Genomic DNA, 26978 nt, shown 5'->3' with positions numbered 1-26978 from the left:
TCCCCCTTTGTTTTTCAATTTGGGAAGTTTCAACTGAGTTATCTTCAAGTTCACTGATTCTTCCCTTGGTTATATATAGTCTCATGATGAACCTATCAGAGACATTTTTGTTAATACATATATTTTTTATTGTTAGCATTTCCTTTTAATTCTTTCTTGTAGTTTCCATCTTTCTGCTTATATTATTCACGTGTTTTTTTTTTTCTTCTTGTTGTCCACTTTTTCCATTAAAGCCCTTAGGATATTGATCATATTTAATTCAAATTTCTGGTCTGATAATTCAAAATCTCTGCCATAAACAGTCTGGTTCTAATGCTTCTATTGTCTCTTCAGTCTGTGTGTTCTCTTGACTTTTAGCATGTTATTAATTTTTTTTTTGAAAGCCAGACATGATGTATTGGGTCATGAAACTGAGGTAATAAGCCTTTAGTGTGAAGTTTCATATTCATCTGCTTAGGAGTTTGGCTGTTTATTTTTTCTTGTAGCTGTAGGTGTTGGACACTTCATTTTCTTCTAGTGGGCTAGTTTTGTCTCCCATGTTGTCTCTGAATATCCTAGAAGCTCTTTCTTAAATAGACTTTGTGTCTTGCAGCTTTCTAATTTGTAATCCACTGTTATTATACTGAGCCTTGTTGGTGTGGTTTAAAGTATTGGGGTGAGGAAGCAGTCTATAATCCTGTGATTAAATCTCAGTGTTTTAGGTGGGCTTGACTTTTGGGGATCTTACACCCAGAATATTACTGTAGCCTTTTACTTCTTTTCTTCTACTATATCAGACAGGAATGATTCAGGGACTTTTGTTTCTGATTCTTCATACTTTTCTGTGTCTCCAGTTTTGGGGGTGGAAGTTTGCCCTGTAACTGCAATTCTCTGATGGAGCTAAGAAGTTTTGTTTAGTTTTTGTTTGCTCAGCTTTTTTGTCTTATTGTGAGGTTGGGAGTGACAGCTTCCAAGCTCTTTACATGTCAGAGCGGAAACTGGAAACTTTTTACAAGATCAATATACAAAGTAAACAGGCACAAACATAGAATATAATCTTTACAAAAATGACATTTAAAATAGACACAAAAGTACGAGTGAAGAATAAATCTACAAAAGATGTGTAAGCCCTTTAAGAAGAAAATTAGGAACTTTTATTGAAAGACATAAAAAGACCAATAATAAATGTAGGGATATAATTTGCTCTTAATAGAAAGGCTCAATATAATTAAAGTTCAGATCTTCTACAAATTCAATGCAATTTTAACAAAATTCCCAGTAATATTTTTTTTGTATAATTTAACAAACTGACTCAAAAATCTCTGAGGATTAGTGAAGGTCCAATATTAATCAAAATGTTCCCACTTACTAGATATGAAGACTTTCTTTAAATCAATACACATTAAGGCAATATGTGGTGTTAGAACAGAGATAGACAAATAGTGCAACAGTGTTGACAAGTGATCACAGAAATACACCATTCATGTATTAAAAAATTTATTTATGACAGAGCAGTCCTTGTAGATCAGTGGGGAAAGGATGGGCTATTTTACATATTAACTTATTCTGTGATAATTGGTTATCTCTATGGAAAACAATGAAATTAGATTCTTAACTCATACCATAGAAAAATCAACAAATACTAGCTGGATTAAAGTATAATCAATTTTAGACCTATAAAACTTACACAACTATGTATATTGATATTTATTTTTTTCCATTTCAGATATTATTATTTTTCTGACCTGATTTCCAAACTCTTGACAGTGTACCCTCTTTAGTGTCTCTGCATCCTTAGGTACTACCTATACCATTCAATTTTAAAATAAAGAAAGAGAGAAACTAAGAGCCATTAGATTCAGAAGTGATCATAATTCCATTTATGTTGTATCCCTATACTGACAATTGTCTCAGCTAGTTTTGAATTTTCAAATAATTAGGTGTTTATCCCTGTAAACTTCCAGATTATTCTTTAATGTTTGATTATTGATATGCACATAATTTTGGAGTAAGAAAAGTCTGGATTTTCATTTTGGCTCTGATACTTGCTACCTGTAAAACCAGGATCAAGTTACTTATTTTTCCAAGCCTCATTTTCCCTGTGTGTAAAGTGAGAATTGTAACAATACCTGCCTCACAAAGCTTAGGAGACAATTAAGTCAGATAGTAGGGAAAAACAAAAACAAAAACAAAAACAGCATAGTGCTTGAAACACAGTGCTTAATAAATGCCGATTATCTTAACTCCTTTAATTTATCAGACAAATCCCATACATTGTTGAGAATATTATGACAGAATAAGAGAAAGTTAGGAGTGAGAGCTAAAGATATTACCTTCTAAAGTTAATATATATAAGGTGTTAAGAAGTTGCCTTGTATAAAATAGGTAGTAAATAGTATCATTTGTTACTCCTTTTTTTTTCTTTTTTTGTACTATATTTAGGAAAATAAATACAGAATATGACATTCGAGCTCAAAATGATTACAGAATGTGCCATTACAGAATAAAGACAGGAGTTGGAATGGGGGTGGTAGAATCTAGGTTTTATTTGATTGCAAACTCATTATGAGTATAATGTGGCTCAAAAAGAAAATCTAGAATGTCCATAGTAGATTTATAGAAAGCAAAGTGTTCAAAGCAGTGGAGATGCTAATTTTATCTCTTTGCCTTGTTGACCATGCCTTACCTGATGCATCCTTTTCTCTTTGGGCCATCACATTTTCTGCTGCTTCTTGGCAAATTAATGTACACCTCTAAAAAGAAATCAAAATACTAAGAGACCTTGAATGCAGTTTTCATGAGGAAGAGCTCAAGATTAGAGCCAAGTATTCTTAACATGATGGAAAGAATATTTAAGGGAGAAATTTCCTGTTATTTTCAAATATTAAATATCTTTTTTAAAAAATTTATTTATTTTTGGCTGCATTGGGTCTTCCTCGCTGCACAGCTTTCTCTAGTTTCAGTGAGCGGGGGCTATTCTTCGTTGTGACGCATGGGCTTCTCATTGCGGTGGCTTCTCTTGTTGTGGCTTCTCTTGTTGTGGAGCATGGGCTCTAGGCATGTGGGCTTCAATAGTTGTGGTACACAGGCTCAGTAGTTGTGGCTCGTGGGCTCTAGAGTGCAAGCACAAGTAGTTGTGGTACACGGGCTTATTTGCTCCGCAGCATGTGAGATCTTCCCAGACCAGAGCTCGAGCCCATGTCCCCTGCATTGGCAGGCAGATTCTTAACCACTGTGCCACCAGGAAAGCCCTATTTTCAAATACTTAAAGACTTTAAGAGAAATCTAATATTTTGAGCTATCAGAAAATTAAACCATCCATCCTACAATTCTTTTTTCATCATTGGAAACATATAAACCAGGAAATTTATTCACTTGCCAGGGAAATTAGAGAACATTTGTGGAAAGGTTGGAAAGTTCGATTGCATAACTTTAAGATCTCTTCCTATCTTTAAAATGTGGGATTGGAAGGAACTTTCTAAAATCAGTCAATTTAAAGGGAATGTCTAGGTCCCTATGCCTCCCACTTAAATGACCTCAGTGTTTGATGCCTAGAAATGGGAACTTCTGAGGTTGTATCATTTACGTATTCTCAGGGATATATATAACTTTGGCTGATGCATAATATACATGCTGGTTATAACTGTAATACAAGTACTGGTGACCATTCATCTCTTATTTGAATTTTTATGATCAATTTCCTTTTGACAAATTTTGCTTCTTGGATAATTAGGTGTCTTTTATTCAATAAATGATTATTGAACAACATTATGTGGCAGAACTGTCAATAGACAGATGAGTTAGGCATTATGTGGCAGAACTGTCAATAGACAGATGAGTTAGGTAAGGCCCCTGCTCCCATGAAGAATGTAGTCTAGTATGGGAGACAGGTATGTAAGTGAATAATTGTAAAATAGTATATTGTATGTTACTTCAAGACCATACAGGAGATTCATTTCATCAGAGAACATATCCATTTTATGCTCCCCAGCACCTAGTAGAGTGTCTGCTGTGTATTAGGTCCTCAAAAACTAGTTGTTGAATAAATTAATGAATTTTTAGTAGGCTTTGGTTAAACTTTATTCAAAATATTAATAGGATCTTAATGAGTAACACCATTTTTTATCAAGTAGATATTTATTTATCAGGTTTACTGAATATTATATAAAGTAAATTTAGCCTAAGTTCATTTTCTCAATAAAATATAAACTGCAAAATAATAATTTATATAATAAATGACCAATGGGATAGGTAATCAACTGCCAGATGCATCTATTTTAAAAATTATAGTATATTAATGAGTATTCATAATATACTAGTGGATCTGATATTACGTTATATTATATTAAATTAATTAGTATTGATTTTCCTAGTAAATTCTTCCTTTAGCTAACCTTGATTTTAAATCCATGCGTCTGTGACTACTAAGGATACAACCCTAGAAGTTATTATTTTACTTTAACAATATATGCAGAGAAAAGAAAGCTAGAAATTGCTAAAGAATAAGAAGTTCCTCCCCGGAAACATTTCTCACCATTCTCTCTAAACCCAATGAGCTCACTGAACTTGATTATCCTATTGACAAACTTGTGTATCCAGAGGATACACAGCAAGCTGAGAAACAGAAGCTATTTAAATAAGACCCAAAGTAATATGTACCTAGGTCTGCCCTACCTGGAAAGCTAGCATCTTTGGAAATAGTCAAATATTTAATGTTAGCTTTCCTAGAGAGACTCCATAGTCAATCTCCACTCTGATGATTTCTTGTATTTAAAAAAAAAGTGAAGTCACATCAACTATACAAACATAATATGGGTAAAAGTAAGTTAGTCTATTTAGTTCTCCTCTGATAGAACATTTTAATACGTTCTGAATAAGGATCTGCTAATAATTTAAATATGTAGTTTATTATTTTTACTCTTTTATATTCTTAGAAATTGTCTACTTTCCTAGTTATAAATTCCATTTAGTTGTTAATCATTTTTAATAAAATGTTAGTATGCTTTTCTGAACAACTATTTTTGTTTATTGAATTGAGTAAATGGTATTTAACCCTGGTCATACCAAAATATCTTGACATAAGTATATCATATAACTTCTGTATCTTAATGAAATACCAAAGTATTCAGTTTTATTTTTTCTTACTTTGAAAATTAGAGAAAAAACAGTACCCAAAATTTGAAAAAGATTTATCACTGTATCAAAATTATAGGGGGAAAGAGTCATTATTAGTATGTAGAATTTTTATTGAAGAAATTGGTATGCATCCAATGATATTGAAACTAGAGAATTCTGACTTTATATAGTAATTTTAGGCATTGGGTAATATGTACTGTCTCCTGAATACCTAAACAGAGTTTACTTGATTTGAAAATGATGAAACCTTTGGCAATGTCCTTGTTACACATTTCCCATAACTTCTATTCAAATGAACAAATATTTGATAATTGTACATTTCATATTAATTTATTTTACAGAGCTAATGAAGCAAAATAATTCCTAGAGTTCCATGAGTAAAGAAAACACATACATATTTTGTTAGAGTTTTGTTAATAAGCCTCTTTCTCCCCAGATTGATTGTTTCTCTAAGTGTCAAATTCTCACACTTTTTAAAATTACCCTAGAAATAGTGAAGTAAACTTAATATCTCACTTATCATGGAGAAATTTATGTGTTGCTATTGAGAACTGTAAAGCAGAGTTCAAGCTTCTTTTAACTTTGAATATGTAATACCAAACACCAAAATATTTAGTTTTTTTCTTACTTTCATGTTAGAGATAAATTAATACTCTAATTTTGGAAAACAGTCATCACTCTATTAAAATTTTGAAAGGGAAATACTCCATTATTAGTACACATTTTTTTAATTACATGAATTTGTAGCAATTCAATGAAATTAAACCTAGAGAATCCTGACCTTACACGGTAACCTTAAAAATAAATTAACATACTTTGCCTTCAGTACCAATTATTCTGATGAACAATGATGTCTTGAATTTCCCACTTCATCAATTTTATTATGCAGGGTTGTATAAGACATGATTGTTAAAGATAATAATTATTATATTTTTAGGTAAATGTTACAAAATTTACCAAACTGAAGGTTTAAAAGAATCAGTGAAATAACATAATGAAAAAAACCCAATAAAGAATTCAAAAAATGAAAACAATTGTCTTATTAAAATGGAAAATATGTTCATTATAACCACTCTATTTCCACAAAAAAAGACAAAGTAAAAGCACTTTAAAATTAAATTAGTTTGTTTTTCAAATATAACCTTCATTTATTTATTTTATAGTATTGTCTTTGTTTTACAAGTATATATTAACAATTTTGTGTATTATGTATTAGAATATTAAGAATAACAGTGTTTACTCTTAACATCATATGATGTCTCTGTGCTCTTTATTATTTCAGTTATTAGTAAATATAAAACATCTCTCAATGGCATAAAATTTCTTTATGAATTCAGAATTCCAGCTCTAACTCTGAAGTACACTAATGTATCTTGTATTTTTTTAAAAAAGTTTTATGGGAGTATAGTTGATTTACAATGTTGTGTTAGTTTCAGGTGTACAGCGATGTGAATCAGCCATATATATATATATATATATATATATATATATATATATATATATATATATATATATATGTATATCTGTTCTTTTTCAGATTATTTTCCCACATAGGTCACCACAGGATACTGAGTAGAGTTCCCTATGCTATACAGTAGGTCCCTATTAGTTATGTATTTTATACATATCAGTGTGTATATGACAGTCCCAATCTCCCAATCTATCACTTCCCCCCACGTTTCTCCTCTGGTAACCACAATTTTGACTTTGAGGTCTCTGAGTCTGTTTCTATTCTGTAAGTATGTTTCTTTGTATTATTTTTTATTATATTCCACATATATTTGTCTTTCTCTTACTTACTTCACTTAGTATGATAATCTCCAGGTCCATCCATGTTGCTGCAAATGACATTATTTCATTCTTTTTTTATAGCTGAGTAATATTCCATTGTATATATATACCATATCTTCTTTATCAATTCTTCTGTCAATGGACATTTTGGTTGCTTCCATGTCTTAGCTATTGTAAATAGTTCTGCAATGAACACTGGAGTGCATGTAAGTGGGAATGTAAATTGGTACAACCACTATGGAGAACAGTACAGAGGTTCCTTAGAAAACTAAGTATAAAACTACCATATGATCCAGCAATCCCACTTCTGGGCCTATATCGGGAGAAAACTGTAATTTGAAAATATACTTATGTCTTGTATTTATTAATGACATCACAAATATTGTAGTTAAGCACATTTTGGAAATTCATCAGTACATAACTTTGAAAAACACAGTGATGTGTTTTCAAGTCAAAATGGTACTCCACATTTATTATTCTTTATTATATTATATTACTTCACTTTTCTCAGAACAACTGTGTACCTATATACATATTATACTAACATGATTTCATTTTTCTTTGCTGTAAGGTTACCCTTTATTTGAATATAAAATAATTTCTCCATTACACATTGAATCCAACACTAATTCCTATTAACAATGTCCTCAGAACGTATACTGAATTTGTCTAATTCCTCATATCTCCATGACAGCTACTCTAGTACATTTCTCTAATTTCTCTTGCTCAAACTTCCAAAATGTTTTATTGGTTCCAATCTTATCCCCCTAGTCATTTTTCATCAGAAGCAGCGATCTTTGTAAACTGGAAAAATACCAGGATACGTCTCTGCTTAAAATTCTACAGTGGTTTCCTTTCACAGAATATAACCCACTCCCTGCCAATTCTCTTTCATCTCATACCACTGTTCTGAGCATTCATTTTGCACTAGTTCACAAAGCAGTCCCATTCTTTGAACTGGCCAAGTTTGTTTGCACTGCTCACTATTCCTGCTGGCTGGAAACTCAGTGCTAGGCATGCATGGCTCCTTTTGCCATTGAAATTCCATTTATAATCCACTTATCTCACCTCCTCACCCCTCATTTATAACCATCTATAATTATATTTTTTATTGTTTATCTCTTACCACTAAAATATATAAGTTCTACAATATCAGAGTCTTATTCACAGTTTTATGTCTAGCACCTAAAGCAGTACCTATTATGTAGTACATTCTTTCAAATGCTGTGTCATAAAAATACTTGCCCACTAATGATGGGCTTCTGTGATCCAATAAGGTGGAAAGAAAATAAAAGACTACAAGGGAAATTAATTTAGACAAAATTCAAAGTTACAACATTAATCTGCATGCCTCATCAGCCATCAAATAGGTAATATAGAAAAGGAAAGCATAAACAAAGTAAAAAGACAACCCTCAGAATGGGAGAAAATATTTGCAAATGAAGCAACTAACAAGGGATTAATCTCCAAAATATATAAACAGCTCATGCAGCTCAATATCAAAAAAACAAAAAACCCAATCAAAAAATGGGTGGAAGATCTACATAGACATTTTGCCAAAGACATATAGATGGCCAAAAAGCACATGAAAAGACGTTCTGCATCATTAATTATTAGAGAAATGCAAATCAAAATGACAATGCGTCATCACTTCACACCAGTCAGACTGGCCATCATCAGAAAGTCTACAAACAATAAATGTTGGAGAAAAGGGAACCCTCTTACACTGTTGGTGGGAATGTAAATTGGTACAGCCACTATGGAGAACAGTATGGAAGTTCCTTAAAAAACTAAAAATAGAGCTACCATATTATCCAGCAATCCCACTCCTAGGCATATATGTGGGAAAACCATAACTTGAAAAGTTACATGCAACCCAGTGTTCTTTGCAACACTATTTACAATAGCCAGGACATGGAAACAACCTAAATGTCCATCAACAGAGGAAAGGATAAAGAATATGTTATACATATATATACAACGGATTATTACTCAGCCTTAAAAAGAATGAAATAATGCCATTTACAACAACATGGATGCACCTAGAGATTGTCATACTGAGTGAAGTAAGTCAGACAGAGAAAGACAAATGTATGATATTGCTTATATGTGAAATCTGAAAAACAGGGTACAAATGAACTTATTTACAAAACAGAAGTAGAGTTGCAGATGTAGAAGACAAACTTATGGTTACCAGAGTATAAGTGGGGGAGGGGGTAAACTGGGAGATCGGGATTAACATATACACACTATTGTATATAAAATAGATAACATAAGTACCTACTGTATAGCACAGGGAACTCTACTGAACATTCTGTAATGGCCTATGTGAAAAAAGACTCTTAAAAAAGAGTGGATATATGTATATGTATAACAGATTCACGTTGCTGTACACCTGAAACTAACACAACAATGTAAATCAACTATACCATAATAAAAATAAATTAAAAAATAAAAATCCATATAAAAATTATTTAGCAAACAGACCTATGGTTGCCAAGGGGAAGGGGGAGTGGAGGAGGGATGGATTTGGAGTTTGGAATTAGCAAACACAGACTATTTTATATATATATATATATATATATATATATATATATATATATATATATATATATATATATATATATATAACTGAATTGCCTTGCTGTACACCAGAAACTAACACAAAATTGTAAATCACTATACTTCAAAAAAGTAATTTTTTTTACAAAAGAAAACAAAACCAGTAATTTAGAGACTAACAAGCTAAACAAAGTTGTTGATGTCCCAATATAGTTTACTCTTTTTCAAAAGAGAGTTCAAAGCATCACACTAAATGGGATACAAAGTTAAAACAAACAAACAAAACACTAAAACAACAAAAGATTTCATAACTTTCTCCCTGAGCAGGCATGAATTCTTTTACTCTATCCATCCTTTGGCTCAGGTAAAAAAAAATAATAATAATGGTGTCTTCCTTGACCCTTCCTTTTCCCTCAGAACTCATGTCCAACCATCAGTACATCTTGGCAGGTGTACCTTTAAAATATATCCAAAATCCAGCTATTTCTCAATATCTCCACTGGTACTCCCCTGGCCCAAAGCAGTATCATTTCTCACCTGAAGATTTACAAGATTTCCCAGTGGGTCTCGCTACTCCAACTCCTGCTCCACTTCAATATATTTTCCACATAAAGCTTAATCATTTCTTTAAAGCATAAGTCAAATGTCACTTTTCTTCTCATGATGCTCCAGTTTTTTCCTTTCAATTGGAGCAAAAGCCAAACTCCTTACAGAGGTTAACAAGCACCTATCTCATTTGATTCTCTGTTGCCTTTCTGACCTCCTATCTTGGCACTTGCCCTCTGTCTCTGCTCAAACTATACCAGCCACCTTGCCATTCTTCTAACTTGCCAATCATGTCTCCACCTCAGGGATTTTCACTTGCCATTTCTTCTTCCTGGAACACTCCCTACCCCAACTCCATTTCACTTGGTTCACTTCCTCATTTTCTTTATGTATAGTAAATGATACTTATCATCAAATAGTCATTGTAAGTCTGGTCTATGATATGTATTAGAAAATAATGAAAACCTTGTTTTAGATGTGTGGCCTAGCTTAGAATTTAATATAACTGATTCTTGAGTGAGAATGTTTGGGATGAAACACTAGGTCTGCCCTTCTAAATTTTCTTTAAATTCCTCTAAATCTCAACTTCTTGCTTTGTAGAATAGGTATACATGTCCATCTCACTGGGTTACTCAGGGGGTATATAAGATATTGTGAAATGCTTGCCTGGCTCATAGTAATTAATTAATTCCACTATTATTATGTCAGTATGATTCCTGCCTAATGTTTGTAATTATCCTGACATAGTTACAATTGTGTGAAAAATATAATCTGCAAACTATTTTTGCACCGGAAATTATATCTTAAGCTAAGATATAGTTAAGCTAAGATATATGTTAAGCTATCTTAAGCTAAATAGCTTTAAAACAGCAAAATCAAATTTTGCTCTTTCAAATTTCAAATCCTGTGTATATTATGGCATGCAATAGAGACACCATGATTTGTATATCATCTAGCCTCCAATTCCCTTTCATTATTGCACTGCAATAATAAAAAATGCATTGCAATAATAAAATAATAATATTCACCTGAATATTATACCCTCCTATGCAGTAAGACAGTCCCTTAGTGAAATTCATGGATTCACGGGTATAAGATTATTGATTGAAGTGGTCTGAAACTTAGTTATAACTCCTATGAAATTTACTCATTACTTTTCACAAAGATGGTATGAACTTATACTACCACAATATAAAATACTTACATATATATAAATTTGTTTCATTTATGTTCTATTTAGAAAAAATAGAAAAATAAGTGATAAAAGAGAAATATCTGACCAGTGCTAGAGAAAAAATAATTATATCTTTTTCCATTTGTTATTAACCTCAAGACAAATAAGCTAATAATGTCCAAGTTACTTCTTTAAATTCATATAACTGTTAAATATTTGTATTAAAAAGCTATTCACTCTCGTTTTATTTTTACTAGAAATAATTAAGTATATAATAAAACAATCAAATATCAGGAACTGTAATTAAATGACATTTTCTTTAAAAACTGAGAAATAACTTTCTGTCCACTGATTTGTTGTTCATGGTAAAGAGCATAAAGACATTGTCTGAAAGTAGCATGTGTACATAAAATACTGTGCCCCTAAAAGTAATTATTACCAGACAGAAATTGAATTTTTTATTTCAGCTTGAAACTGCTGACCTGTTTGATCATTTGGCAAAGCTGCCTTTCTATTGTTGTTCAGGAGACAAAGTGACTGGTTGATCTAATTACCCCAGTGTTAACCATTCTGCAGAGAAGATCTTCTCATTTATAGCCTTGGTAGATGAGTACTATATTGCTGAGAATTAAATGACCCAGCACAGGGAAATCTAGCTATAGAGACAGAAGGAATTAATTTCTTTCCTACTTAATATCAGACTTTTTTCTAATTTTTTATCCTTTTTTTCTAAATTTCAGTATAAAGAACGTAACTCCAAAAGTAGGAGACCCTGAAACCCGTAAAGCTATTCGTCGTGCCTTTGACGTGTGGCAGAATGTAACTCCTCTGACGTTTGAAGAAGTTCCCTACAGTGAATTAGAAAATGGCAAACGTGATGTGGATATAACCATCATTTTTGCATCTGGCTTTCATGGAGACAGTTCTCCCTTTGATGGAGAGGGAGGGTTTTTGGCACATGCCTATTTCCCTGGACCAGGAATTGGGGGAGATACTCATTTTGACTCAGATGAGCCATGGACACTAGGAAATCCTAATCATGATGGTAAGTGCATAGTTTTTTTTTTTTTTTTTTCATTGTAAATACTTCTATTTTTATTTCTGGATGCCCAAGTGATTTACTAAGTTATAAACTTAAACTAAACAAATAATTTGTTTTTAAAATTACCGAAAAATATATGAGGCTTTTTATAACATTTTAGAACAAGAATTTGTACAAGTCATTAGACAATAAGAGTTTTTCATGTGGCTTTTGATTAAAGATTAGAACTTTACAGTGTATTCTATAAATGTTTTAAAGTTAATTTTGTTTTCTATAAAGAGTCATTTAAAAGTTTCTATAGTATTCAAGTCATGGGACATGCATTAAGTAAATTATGCTATATTTTTACACTTAATTCTAGTGTTTCCAATTCAAACTTAACCCTGATTGACATTGGTGGTGTAACTTCTACCATATCTTTTCTGTTTACCTTTTTCCATTATAACCTTTCTAATCTGTAAAATTTTTCTCCTTTTCTTTTGTCTCATCATTTCCTTGGTCTCCCAATCTGACATATTCTTGTATTATATCTTTATAGAAACCAGATTCTTGCAAATCTATTCCAACATATCTATCAGTTTTCTAATCCTTATAGTTATTCTGATATACAAAAATAATGTAAAAATTAAAAACCCAACAGCTAAAATTATCATTACTTGATATAAGAAGCATGTGTTTCTTCCTAGGGAACAATTTTGTGTTTAAAAAGTATTCACAGAATTATAGGATTCTAGAGTTATAAGATCCTTAAGTCTCCATCTCCCATAATTCTTGTAATCAATACTTAAATATTTTACTTTTTCACCACAGTACAATGTTGAAAATGCAAGTGTGCATTGTTTAATGACAACTAATCAGCTAATAAAACTCTTAATTCCTCCTTGATGAGTTAAGCCCAGCCATCAAATTAAGCTTTGTTAGTTCCTTAGAAGGTTTAGTTAGCTGGATTAGTGTAATAGTCTTGCATTTTTAGAACATGTAGGGTTCAAACACATTATGGATAGAATGAATTAGTTGAGTTAAACTTGAAATAACATTAATTTTCAAAGAGAAAACTATAATAAATAACTGTTCATGTTTTCCAAAAGGAAATAAAATATCTAGTATTGAACAAAATGATCTTTTGTATTGTTATTAATAGGTGTATTTGCTATAATATAAAATTATGATATCATTTTTAAGAACTGGTTTGGAGACTAATGGCAACTATGTTGGGGGGATTCACTATAGTGGAATGAAAGCCAGATACTTTGGAGTCAAACAGACGTACATTCCTGGCTAAATGTTCAGTAGCTCAAGAACCTTCTAACATACTGTATACTTGATTTCATTCTTTACCTTGTATTGCAGCGCTGGGAACATTGTAAGGAGAAGTGCTTTCTATTCAGGCATGTTTAACTTACTGTATAGCTGAGCATCTAATAATAAAATATCTGCAACCTGATAGTTGGCCCATACTTGTTTGATACATAATTCATTTAAAATTAAATGTGTTTATTTTCCTCAATATCACACAGGAATTCAAATGAAGTAGTTCTGACTTCTTCAAGTCAATTGCTAAAATTGTTTTAAATAATGGAAAAAATTTGCATTCTAACTAATTGAGAAAAGTAGCACTTATAATGGTAGAATTTTGCTGACATAGGCATAACTGCATTTGCTTCCAAGGGAAAGATTTTCTTCTAAACTTCTGAACAGAGAAAATTGTATTTTATTCCAATAATGGGTCTAACAGTTAAAGATACTCTAAATGCGTAGCTTTGAAGTTGTGTTAATTTGGCTTTGTGGACTCATAAATTTAAAAGTGTTTTAAAATTCTATATGAAGGAGATGGTGCCTATTAAATGGCCTATATTTTCTCTTAAAATATTAAAATCATCAAGAAAGCTGCACAAATCCTTTAAATGTATCCTCTATTAGCTGTACTTTTTTAGGCATTAACCAATACTTTTAAAATATAAGTTTTAAAAATATCTATAGGGACATTTGAAGTGACATAAGAAATGAGAATTTTTCCACGGGTTTGAATATTATATGTATTATTAATGTTTATTTGTTTTGTTGTGATTTAAGAAATCTTTCAAGTAATATATATGTGGGAAAGAATTCAGAAATGGGACATAGGAGCTAAATGTGTACAATCAAGTTGATGGACTTTTAACTCAGATTGTGTATTAATACATTTGATTGCCTTTTAACTTATACTGTAGAAGTATAATAATTTTTACATATGCATTTATTAAAAACCTAAACAAAAATTATTTAATATTTAGATTTTCATTTGGATGAAAATATTTCTTTACTGGTCCAATAAGAACATTTTTCCTTTTGAGTGAGCATAAAGAAAATGATTCTGCAAAATAACAGTGTTCAGAATTGTAGGAGATTAAAGGAAAAGTTAACTGTTCAAGATGTAATACCATAAAGATTTACTGCTTAATTGAAATTCAGACTTTTAACTAGCAACAGGTCAGCTATGGTAATGTCATATGAAGTACTGATCGTTTATCAAAGGAAAAGCCTCTAGCTTTGTTGTGGTACGGTTGAATGTGTGGAGAATTAATGCATTTGTACATCCTAGATCTTTTCTGTAAGACTGTCTTTTTGTACCACAAATATACAGGCACAATTCTGACATCTTCATTGATAAACCTTTTTGTTTCTTTAATCTAGTCCTCCAATGCCCCCTGGCTTACTTCCCTGAAAACTTTTCTTTCTGTACTACTTAGAGTTATTAAGCATCTAGAAAACAGAGAAGCTTGAAAGTTTAGCAAAAATGCAAATGATAGAGCCTCTTGATAAGTACCCAGCTCATTTTCCACATCATATTGCTCAGCTAATGAAGGCAATTTGAATTCTGTCTACCTCAAAAGAGATAAAACAGTGTCTTAGTCTGCCATTAATCATTAATTCATTTTTATCCACTTTCCTATCAATTTGCTTATAGTCATGATACATTTTGAAAGCTTAAGCTAATACTCATTAAGGAAATTACACAATACTTACATTAAAATAAATAAATAAGTACATACCACACACACCCACACACACATAGTAAATAGAATGCCTTTTTTTGCTCCAAGATGTTTTTTTTTTTCTTTAAGGAGTGGATAAGCAAAACATCTGCATAGTAATTCTAAACAGAAAATGTTAATGTGATATGGTTTTTGAAAAGTATACATTGCCCGAATGTGTGTTATATTTAAATATTTAATATTTAAATCTAGCAAAATGTTAAGATTCATTTTGAGCATCATTATCATATTGTTTCCTTGGCTACTACATAAAGTTTAAATGGTAATGTCAATGTAAACACGAACTTACCACAAAGATTCTCTCTAATTAGACAAGTAATCTACCACAGTCAGAGGATTCCAAATTGATAATCTCCAAACAAAAACTTATCTATTAAAATAACATATAAAACTATGACAAGAGAAATATCCAGATGCATATCTTATTTTACTATGTAGTTCTACTAACTATTCTATTAACAAAAAAGAATGCATTGCCTTGGCTCTGTTTGTTGGTGTAAAGGTCAATGCCTAAAGTCAGAAGGTGATCATGAGGTGCTCAGAGCTGTTGTGGCAGTCTATCCAAAAACTAAGGAGAGAGCGATGATAATGAAAATTTCATGAGACATCAAAATCCTTAAATCTTTTGCATCATTATGATAGTTAATTTTATGTGTCAAGTTGATTGGTCTAAGGGATGCCCAGATAGCTGGTAAAATATTTTTTCTGGATTTGCCTGTGGGGTGTTTCTGGGAGAGATTAGCATTTGATTTGGTAGACTGAGTAAAGAAGACCTTCCTTCACCCATGTGGGCAGGCATGATCCAATCCATTGAGGGCCAGTATAGAACAAAAGAGAAAGGGTGAATTCTGTCTCTCTTCTTGATATGGCACCTGCATCTTTACTTGACTTTGTACTTCAGAACTACTGGTTCTTGGGCCTTTGGACTCAAACTGAATTATACCATCAGGTTTCCTAGTTCTTCAATTTGCTGACAGCAGGTAGCAGGACTTCTTAGCCTCCATAGCCTCATGAGCCAATTCCTATAATAAATCTACTCTAATATAGCCATATATATCCTACTGATTGTATTTCTCTGGAGAATGCAAACTAATATAATCATTAAATGTGAAACGGTCAAATTCTACATCCAAGCCCACAAATTCTTTGAATAGACCAAGTTTAAGTTAAATGTCTTCATGATATAGAGCTTGAGTCAATGGACATGATTTATGCAAACCAGGGAGAGTTAACTTTCTGTAAGAGAGATTTTGTCATTGGTGTGCAAATACAAGTTTACCAAGAGGCACACCTAGGGCTTAGCAAGCTGTCTGTCACCTCCCAAATTTTTATGCTCATTTTGCAGCTGTATCTGCTATATAATATTTTTCAGATGCCTGCAGGTTTTGGACTTTGATCTTTGAGAACAGAAAGGGTTAGTTGCCAAACAGATATTACCAAGAGTCCTAGAAGTGCTGCAGCCTGTGGGAATATTGTCTGTATCAATCTGCCTTGCGCTTTTTGAAAATACGGGAAGGACTTGATATGACAAGACAGTCAAGGACTTTAACCCATCCTTAAAACCAGAGTATTTATTGAGATTTTAAACTGTAAAAATATTAGCTGTCTGCCACACAGTTATTACCTTACGATGCTTTACCAAAACTTTCTAAACTAATTTGGATTTGAAAACTATGATAGAAATTTTTTGTTTATTTTTAAAAACTTTCCTTCCTTCCTTCCTGGAATGAACTTCATTTCACTGAGTTTATTTCATTTCACTAGACTAGTGACCTAAAGTTTGATAGTCTTTACTTTTTCAAAACCTCTCAATTATGTTGTTTCATATGATTACTAGCAGGCTCTACTTGGTGTTTTTGTTTTTTTTTTAATTTTATTTTTGCGGTAGGCTGGTCTCTCACTGTTGTGGCCTCTCCCGCTGCGAAACACAGGCTCCAGACGTGCAGGCTCAGTGGCCATGGCTCACGGGCCCAGCCGCTCCGTGGCACGTGGGATCTTCCCAGACCGGGGCACGAACCCGTGCCCCATGCATTGGCAGGCGGGCTCTCAACCACTGTGCCACCAGGGAAGCCCTCTACTTGGTTATTTATTTTTAGATCTTTGTGTCCAATTAGAGAATAGAAGATGAATTGATGTCATCACACTCAAAATATTATTTCATTATATCAGTTTTATTAAAGTATATAGATGGATCATGTACATTAAAATACATGTAACATAGAGCAGAAACAGATAGAGCCAGATATTTCAATGGCTTAACACAATAGAATTTTATTTCTTGCTCATGTGGTGGTGCAGAGGGACTGTCCACTCACTCAGCCAGAGACCCAGAATAATGGAGGCCTAGCCATCATCAAGACATAATTTTCAGAGTTTCCTAAGGCATAAACATCCAGACAGCAGCTGAGCAAACCAAGGTACTTTTGCTCATTTGCTTATGTGCCAGACTTACAAGCAGTAAATATTATTCCTCTCCAAGTTCTACTAACTAGAATTCAATCCTATGGCCATATCTAATCATAAAGAAAGCTAGAGAAGGCTTATTTTTTTGTATTGCAGTATAGTTGATTTATAATGTTTTGTTAGTTTCACGTGTGCAACAAAGTGAATCAGTTATACGTATACATATATTCACTCTTTTTTAGATTCGTTTCCCATATAGGCTATTACAGAATATTAAGTAGAATTCCCTGTGCTATACCATAAGTCCTTATTAGTTATCTATTTTATATATAATAGTGTGTATATGTCAGTCCCAATCTCCCAATTTATCTCTCCCCCCACTTACCCCTGATGACCATAAGTTTGTTTTCTACATCTGTAATTCTATTTGTTTCGTAGATAAGTTCATTTGTACCTTTTTTGTAGATTCCACATATAAGCGATATCATATGATATTTGTCTTTGTCTGACTTACTTCATTCAGTATGACAATCTCTAGGTCCATCCATGTTGCTGCAAAAGGCATTATTTCATTATTTTTTTGGCTAATATTCCATTGTACATATGTACCACATCTTGTAAAATATTTATTTATTTATTTATTTATTTATTTATTTATTTATTTATTTTATTGGAATTTAGTTTCTTTACACTGTTGTGTTAGTTTCTGTTGTACAGCAAAGTGAATCAGCCATATATATATATACACATACACATATATATATTCCCTCTTTTTTGGATTTTCTTCCCTTTTAGGTCACCACAGAGCACCAAGTAGAGTTCCCTGTGCTATACAGTAGGTTCTCATTAGTCATCTGTTTTGTACATAGTAGTGTATTTATGTCAATCCCAATCTCCCAGTTCATCCCACCCCTTCTTCCCCCTTGGTATCCATACATTTATTTTCTACATCTATGTTTGTATTTCTGCCTTGCAAATAAGTTCATCTATACTATTTTTCTAGATTCCACAAGTATATGTTAATATACGATATTTATTTTTCTCTTTCTGACTTCACTCTCTATGACAGTCTCTAGGTCCATCCACGTCTCTGCAAATCACAAAATTTTGCTTCTTTTTATGGCTGAGCAATACTCCCTTGTATATATGTACCACATCTTCTTTATCCATTCCTCTTTCGATGGACATTTAGGTTGCTTCCATGACCTGGCTATTGTAAATAGAGCTGCAATGAAATTTGGGGTGCATGTATCTTTTTGAATTATGGTTTTCTCCAGATATATGCCCAGGTTTGATGAGCAACTAGTCAGTGTCTGCCACACCAATAAGTTCTGAGATAAAAACAATGCTAGATTGATATTAGATATACTACTCTGCATCTGTGAGTAAGCTGCTTAACCATAATTTGCCTTAATGCAGATTTTAACCTATTCATCATTATTTAGCTTCTGTCATTCCTCTTCTTATATAGCATGTGTAGGAATTATCTTTCTAATCCATCTTCTTATAGAGTATCTATCCTTAAATCTAGGTAGACAACCAAGCACAATGAGTGCAATTTTCAAATTTAACCATTAGCTAGTTTATCAAAATAGAAAAATAATGTCTTTAAGTTTTTGAAAAAAATCCAGTTGGTTGGAGTTAATAATTTGATAGTTTTTTATTGACTAAATTATCAAGACCATTAATGAATTTCTACCTTAGTTTTGTGTAATTGTTTTTTGCAGTGTTACAGCCATACCATTACAAAACCTGGCATTCTACAATTTTAGTAATTTCCTAATAGTTTAAACACAATGAAACTATCAACTAATTGTTCTCACATTTAATTTATAACTCACTTCTTCGTTTTTAATCAAATATTGCCACGACTTACCTCCTCCACACTCTGTTGATGAGGTATCAAAGCAGTAGCAGAAATAACCCATGTTGCAATTAACAGTGGAAATTATACTTTGCCATTGACTGGATACATCAGAGAACAAGAGAGTGGGTCTACAAGAGACCAAGAGGGGAATGTTCTACCTCTGTTAGGCAAGGCTATGCTAAATGCATTTACCTTGAACAATGGAAACTGACCTATGACTATAGAATATCAGCATTTCTCCAGGTTTCAATTGAAATGGTTATTTGGCCAATATGAAGAAAGGTAGGGAAATCAAGAAATAATTTAAAAACTCTCTCTGCTGGTTATTGTCAGTCTCATTCAAAGTTGCATAAAGAAGAAAACAGTGAAAAATAAATGCTAATAGAAGCCAAATTTAATTGAAATTATTTAAAATTCAGCTTATATATTTAACTCATTTATTCTTCACACAAATTAATAAGGAAGATAGTGTAATTATTTCCACTCTGAAAGGAAATCAAGGCACAGAAAGTTTGGTAACTTGCTTAAGTTTACCTAGTTAGTTACAAAAAAATTATATCATTAAAATGATACTGAAAAAAAATACTGGAAGACTCAGGAGAAAAGCCGATTGCTGAAAATATTTTATCGAGTGAACCAGAAAATCAGTATTGAAAACAACTCAAAATATCCATAAAGGCTCTCTATGGAACAGGAAAATAAAACCTATTATTGCTTTAAAAACTTAATCTGTCATGTGGAAGAAAATCTTGGTGAGCATTTTCAGAAAAACATAATAAGATAAAATGATGTGAAATTCAAGGATAGATATTAGAATACCTATAGATAACTCCAGTGTAAGAAGTAAGATTTTTCCAAAAGAAGGAAGAGTAAAAAATTAAAGCAAAATAAGTAAGCAAATGCATAGCAGAAAAGTCTTCTAAAGTATGACAGTAGTATGCAATTCAAAAGGAGTCATTGCAAAATTACCAAATTAGATCCATAAATAAATACATCGTACAAGTAAAAACAAGATCCCATTAACCAAAAGGCAGAAAAAAAAAATACAGGTTCTTCTCAGAGGCCAAAATACAAGGCTAATTATTTAGTGTGTTTTTTAACCTTTGCTATGCTAATTGCTAAAAATGATGGAAGAAATTATATATAATATTATTTTATATTCTAATAGCTTCCTTGCTCTTTTTAATATTAAACTTCATCTGTGGATTTAAAATATTTCTATATGAATGATCTTTGTTTTAGAAATCATATGTGTTCTGAGTGATAGTTCCTTATGATTTGGTAATAATGTAAAGGTAGAAGGAAACTGTGGAGTAAATATTCAGCATTTATATAAAATATAACATTAGCATAGAGGTCTACTAATATTACTCTATTTTCCATACAATCTCCCTTCAACAAACATTTCATTGATCATTAGGACATTAGTAATATGGTAGAAACCTCTACTTCATATAGTAGGAACCCAAGTGAAAGACTAAACATTACATAAAATACCAATAAAAATATTAATAATACATACCATTTTTAAAGAAGATTTTTTACAATCTAGGATAGAGACATAATACAATTATTTATAATATTGACTGTGACAAGTATCATAATAGTGGTTTTAAAAGAACACTCTTGAAATGTCTGCTTCTGGATGAGTAGATATTTCAAAGATACTTCTTATTAATAAATAACTAATCAATGAAGTTGTTTTTTTTTTGTTTTTTTTTTTTGTGGTATGCGGGTCTCTCACTGTTGTGGCCTCTCCCGTTGCAGAGCACAGGCTCCGGATGCACAGGCTCAGTGGTCATGGCTCACGGGCTTAGCTGCTCTGCGGCATGTGGGATCTTCCCAGACCGGGGCACAAACCCATGTCCCCTGCATCGGCAGGCGGACTCTCAACCACTGCACCACCAGGGAAGCCCAATGAAGCATACTTTTAACTGAGTAGATGGCATCACATTCAGCAAATAGTATCTTCAAAATATCAGGAAAAAAATGAACTGAAACTAGAGTTTTGAGTAACCTGCATATTTGCAAAGCAGAGACCAAGGTTTAGGTCAGGGACAAAGTGAATCTGAAGATTCTGTATTAAAATACCAGCACTTGGATATAGACAATATGATCCAAGATTCATAATATCACCCACACCTACATACATACTCAGATCCCAGTATAAGTGAATACATGTTCTCTCTATCAGAAAGCATACTGGATTTAGGCTCTCAGAATTTTTTCATAGATAGATGTAATGTAAATGTAAAGATCCCTAAACATAAAAGTAAATCAAGAAAAATGAATGAGAGTCTGCTTTAAAAAAGAGATTATTCCCCAGGAATTTAAGTTACTGAAATTATAAATTTAAAATACATACAATATCAGGGTGTGATAGCTCTAAAAAGGAGAGATGGAATCACAGAAATGAACAGGAAACAAGATATTATTAGAAAAGTTGAAGAAGAGATGAAAAATAAAACCTAAAAATGTAATAGTAAGGTAGGTTAAAGAGCAGACTAATAGTAATAGTAATAGTAAGGTAGGGTAGGTTACAGAGCAGACTAAAATTAGCTGAAGATAGTGAATAATAAGATAGATATAAATAAATCCACAAATAATAGTATGGAGGGTAAAAAGGATGAAGCATATGAAAGATTAAGAGATAAGGAAAATAGAACAAAAGATCTAATATAAATATAATTGGAATCCCAGAAAGAGAGAATTACAAAAAAAAAAAAAATTACTAATTGATAATTACCTAGAAATAAAAGTATAAATACACAGATGTAATCCCAATTTATTCAAAACAGCATAAATTCACACACACAAACACACACACACACACACACCTTAGAGTAAATGCAAGTTACCAAAGACAAAGGAAAGATTTTCAGAACAAATAGATGGGAAGCACACTTCACCTATAACTAGCCAGGAAATTCCCCAGACAATAAGGATCTCCAGTAACAATGAAATCTTTTGAAATGCTCAGAAAAAATAACTATCAGCCTAGAATTATCCAACAAAAACTATCTTTCAGAAGTTAGGATGAAATAGAAAATTTAAAAAGGATAAAAATTTAGACAAATTGCAATTCAGTTAATAACTTTAAAAGACTTTCTAACACTTGACAAAATAACCCTATAACAATCTTAGGTAAAAGAAATAATTTTGATCAAAGAAATTAATAAATATTACATGTATGAAATAATAGTAATGTGTAATCTGTACAACTAAAAAGAGACAGAAGAAGCTTACTGAAAAATAACTACATGAAAACCAGGCAAGGAGAAATCAATATTGAAATACTCTAAGATTCTTATATAGTTTAACAATAAGGTTAAGGAATTAATTTTATATTCTGGTAAACAAGCATAATAAATTGTCAACAGCAAACAATAAAAAATAAATACATAAATAAATAACTAAATATAAATTAAAAAAAAAAAAACTTTAAGCAGTGCATAACTTCCAACATATACGTAGACACCAAAACAGGAGCTACAAACCTGCAAAAGGAGACCCCAACACAGTGGTAAAAAGGAGACCCCAAAACAGGAAGTTAAACAAAATGAGAAGACAGAAAAATATGCAGCAGATGAAGGAGCAAGGTAAAAACCCACCAGACCAAGCAAATAAAGAAGAAATAGGCAGTCTACCCAAAAAGAAATTCACAGTAAAGATAGTAAAGATAGTAAAGTGAAGTTTATAGCAATACAATTGTACCTCAAAAAACAAGAAAAATCTCAAAGAACCAAATATTACAGGTAAAGCAATTAGAGAAAGAAGAACAAAAACAAACAAACAAACAAACATACAAAAACAAAAAAGTTATCAGAAGGAAAGAAATCATAAAGATCAGAACAGAAAGAAATGAAGAAAGCAATAGCAAAGATCAATAAAACTAAAAGATGGTTCTTTGAGAAGATAAACAAAATTGATAAACCATTAGCCAGACTCATCAAGGAAAAAAAGGAGAAGACTCAAATCAACAGAATTAGAAATGAAAAGAAGTAACAACTGAGACTAAGTAACTATATGCCAATAAAATGGACAACCTGGAGGAAATGGACAAATTCTTCTTAAAGCACAACCATCTGAGATTGAACCAGTAAGAAATAGAAAATATAAACAGACCAATCACAAGAAGTGAAATTGCAACTGTGATTAAAAATCTTCCAACAGGGCTTCCCTGGTGGCGCAGTGGTTGAGAGTCCGCCTGCCGATGCAGGGGACACGGGTTCGTGCCCCGGTCCGGGAAGATCCCACATGCCACGGAGCGGCTGGGCCCGTGAGCCATGGCCGCTGAGCCTGCGCGTCCAGAGCCTGTGCTCCGCAACGGGATAGGCCACAACAGTGAGAGGCCTGCGTACTGCAAAAAAAAAAAAAAAAAAAAAAAAAATCTTCCAACAAACAAAAGTCCAGGACCAGATGGCTTCACAGGCAAATTCTATCAGATACTTAGAGAACAGGTAACACCTATCCTTCTCAAACTCTTCCAAAATATAGCAGAGGGAGGAACATGCCCAAACTCATTCTAAGAGACCACCATCACCCTGACACCAAAACCAGACAAAGATGTCACACAAAGAAAGAAAATTACAAGCCAATGTCAATGATGAACATACATGCTGAAATCCTCGAAAAAATACTAGCAGACAGAATTCAACAGCACATAAAAAGGATCTTATACCATGATCAAGTGGGGTTTAACCCAGGAATGCAAGGATTCTTCAATATATGCAAATCAATCAATGTGATACACCATATTAACACATTAAGGAATAAAAGTCATATGATAATCTCGATAGGTGCTGAAAAACTTTTGACAAAATTCAACAGCCATTTATGATAAACTCTTCAGAGAGCAGGCATAGAAGGAAGCTACCTCAACATAATAAAGGAGATATATGACACCCCGAGCCAAAATTGTTCTCAGTGGTGTGAAACTGACATAATTTCCTCTAAGATCAGGAAAAAGACAAGGGTGCCCACTCTCACCACTATTATTCAACATAGATTTGGAAGTTTTAGCCACAGCAATCAGAGAAGAAAAAGAAATAAAAGGAATCAAAATCAGAAAAGAAGAAGTAAAACTGTCACTGTTTGCAGGTGACTTGATATTATACATAGAGAGTCCTAAAGATGCTACCAGAAAATTACTAGAGCTAATCAATGCATTTGGTTAAGTGGAAGTGTACAAAATTAATGCACAGAAATCTCTTGCATTCCTATACACTAACGATGAAAATCTGAAAGAGAAATTAAGGAAACACTCCCATCTACCATTGCAACAAAAAGGATAAAATACCTAGGAGTAAACCTACCTAAGGAGACAAAAGACCTGTATGCAGAAAACTATAAGATACTGATGAAAGAAATTAAAGATGATACAAACAGATGGAGAGATATACCATATTTTTGGATTGGAAGAATCAAAATTATGAAAATGATCATACTACTAAAAGCAATCTACAGATTCAATGCAATCCCTATCAAATTTCCAATGGCATTTCTCACAGAACTAGAACAAAAAATTTCACAATTTGTGTGGAAACACAAAAGACCCTGAATACCCAAAGCAATCTTGAGAAAGAAAAATGGAGCTGGAGGGATCAGGATCCCTGGCTTTGGACTGTACTACAAAGCTACAGTAATCAAGACAGTATGGTACTGGCACTAAAACAGAAATATAGATCAATGGAGCAGGATGGAAAACACAGAGATAAACCCACGTGCATATGGTCACCTTATTTTTGATAAAGGAGGCAAAGATATACAATGAAGAATAGACAGCCTCTTCAATAAGTGGTGCTGGGAAAACTGGACAGCTCCAAGTAAAAGAATGAAATTAGAACACTCCCTAACACTGTATACAAAAATAAACTCAAAATGGATTAAAGACCTAAATGTAAGACCCGACACTACCAAAGTCTTAGAGGTAAACATAGGCAGAACAGTCTATGGAATAAATCACAGCAAGATTCTTTTTGAACCACCTCCTAGAGAAGTGGAAAAAAAAAAAAGGGACCTAATGAAACTTAAATGATTTTGCACAACAAAGGAAACATAAACAGATGAAAAGACAACCCTCAGAATGGGAGATAATATTTGCAAATGAAGCAACTGACAAAGGATTAATCCCCAAAATTTACAAGCAGTTCATGCAGCTCAATATCAAAAAAAACAAACAACCCAATCCAAAAATGGGCAGAAGCCCAAAATAGACATTTATCCAAAGAAGATATACAGATTGTCATCAAACACATGAAAGGATGCTCAACATCAGTAATCATTAGGGAAATGCAAATCAAAACTACAATGAGGTATCAACTCACACCGGTCAGAGTGGCCATCATCAGAATATCTACAAACAATAAATGCTGGAGTGGGTGTGGAGAAAAGGGAATTCTCTGACACTGTTGGTGGGAATGTAAATTCATACAACCACTATGGAGAATAGTATGGAGGTTCCTTAAAAAACTAAAAATAGAACCACCGTATGACCCAGCAATCCCACTACTGGGCATATACCCTGAGAAAACCATAATTCAAAAGAGCCATGTATCACAATGTTCATTGCAGCACTATTTACAATAGCCAGGACATGGAATCTACATAAGTGTCCATCAACAGATGAATGGATAAAGAAGATGTGGCACATATATACAATGGAATATTACTCAGCCATGAAAAGAAACAAATTGAGTTACTTGTAGTGAGGTGGATGGACTTAGAGTCTGTCATACAGAGTGAAGAAAGTCAGAAAGAGAGAAACAAATATCGTATGCTAACACATATAAATGGAATGTAAAAAAAAAAAAAGGTTTCTGATGAATCTAGGGGTAGAACAGGAATAAAGGCACAGAACTAGAGAATGGACTTGAGGATATGGGGAGGGGGAAGGTTAAGCTGGGAAGAAGTTAATGAGTAGCACTGACAGATATACCCTACCAAATGTAAAATAGATAGCTAATGGGAAGCAACTGCATTACACAGGGAGATCAGCTCAGTGCTTTGTGACCACCCAGAGGGGTGGGATGCTAGTAGCAGCCTCAATTGTAAATAACCAAAATTGTCTTCCAGCCAAAACTGTCTCCAGTCTTTCCCAACTGTCCACTAGGGGAAGGAGTGTGCAAAATATTCCTCAGTTGAAACCCCTGGTCTAGAAAATGGGATAATTAATAGTGACCATTAGTAATAAGCTAAAACTATGAAGTTCAGTTTTATTTAATTTGTTGAAATTATTTAGTGACAGGTTGATGAAGTCGATTTCTATTATGGCCTATTGGAATCCACCAAACTCGATTTAACAAGAGAATAAAATGAGCACACCTATGGTTTAGAACATTTTATTCAGGTTGCAGGATATAAGCTATCTCATAAGGAGGAAAATATGAAGAGTTGAGTATGAATCTCTTCAGGGCTAATTTCTCTATTTAAATTGTGTGACTT

The 26978-nt window shown here is 32.8% G+C and overlaps 1 protein-coding gene across 1 annotated transcript in view; it reads left to right on the top strand.

Moving 5' to 3' along the window:
* Nucleotides 1–26978, top strand: part of MMP16 (matrix metallopeptidase 16) — a gene marked incomplete at both ends in the record, with an annotated part of 328226 nt that overhangs the window by 164250 nt on the left and 136998 nt on the right. Inside the window, one exon of the mRNA XM_079722437.1 lies at nt 11929–12233. Coding sequence (XP_079578563.1) covers nt 11929–12233 — 305 coding nt within the window. The remainder of the gene's footprint in view (nt 1–11928; nt 12234–26978) is intronic.

The sequence above is a fragment of the Hyperoodon ampullatus genome, assembly GCF_949752795.1.
Source record: "Hyperoodon ampullatus genome assembly, chromosome: 17".
Classification (NCBI taxonomy): domain Eukaryota; kingdom Metazoa; phylum Chordata; class Mammalia; order Artiodactyla; family Ziphiidae; genus Hyperoodon; species Hyperoodon ampullatus.
This window is presented reverse-complemented; position numbering and strand designations above follow the sequence as displayed.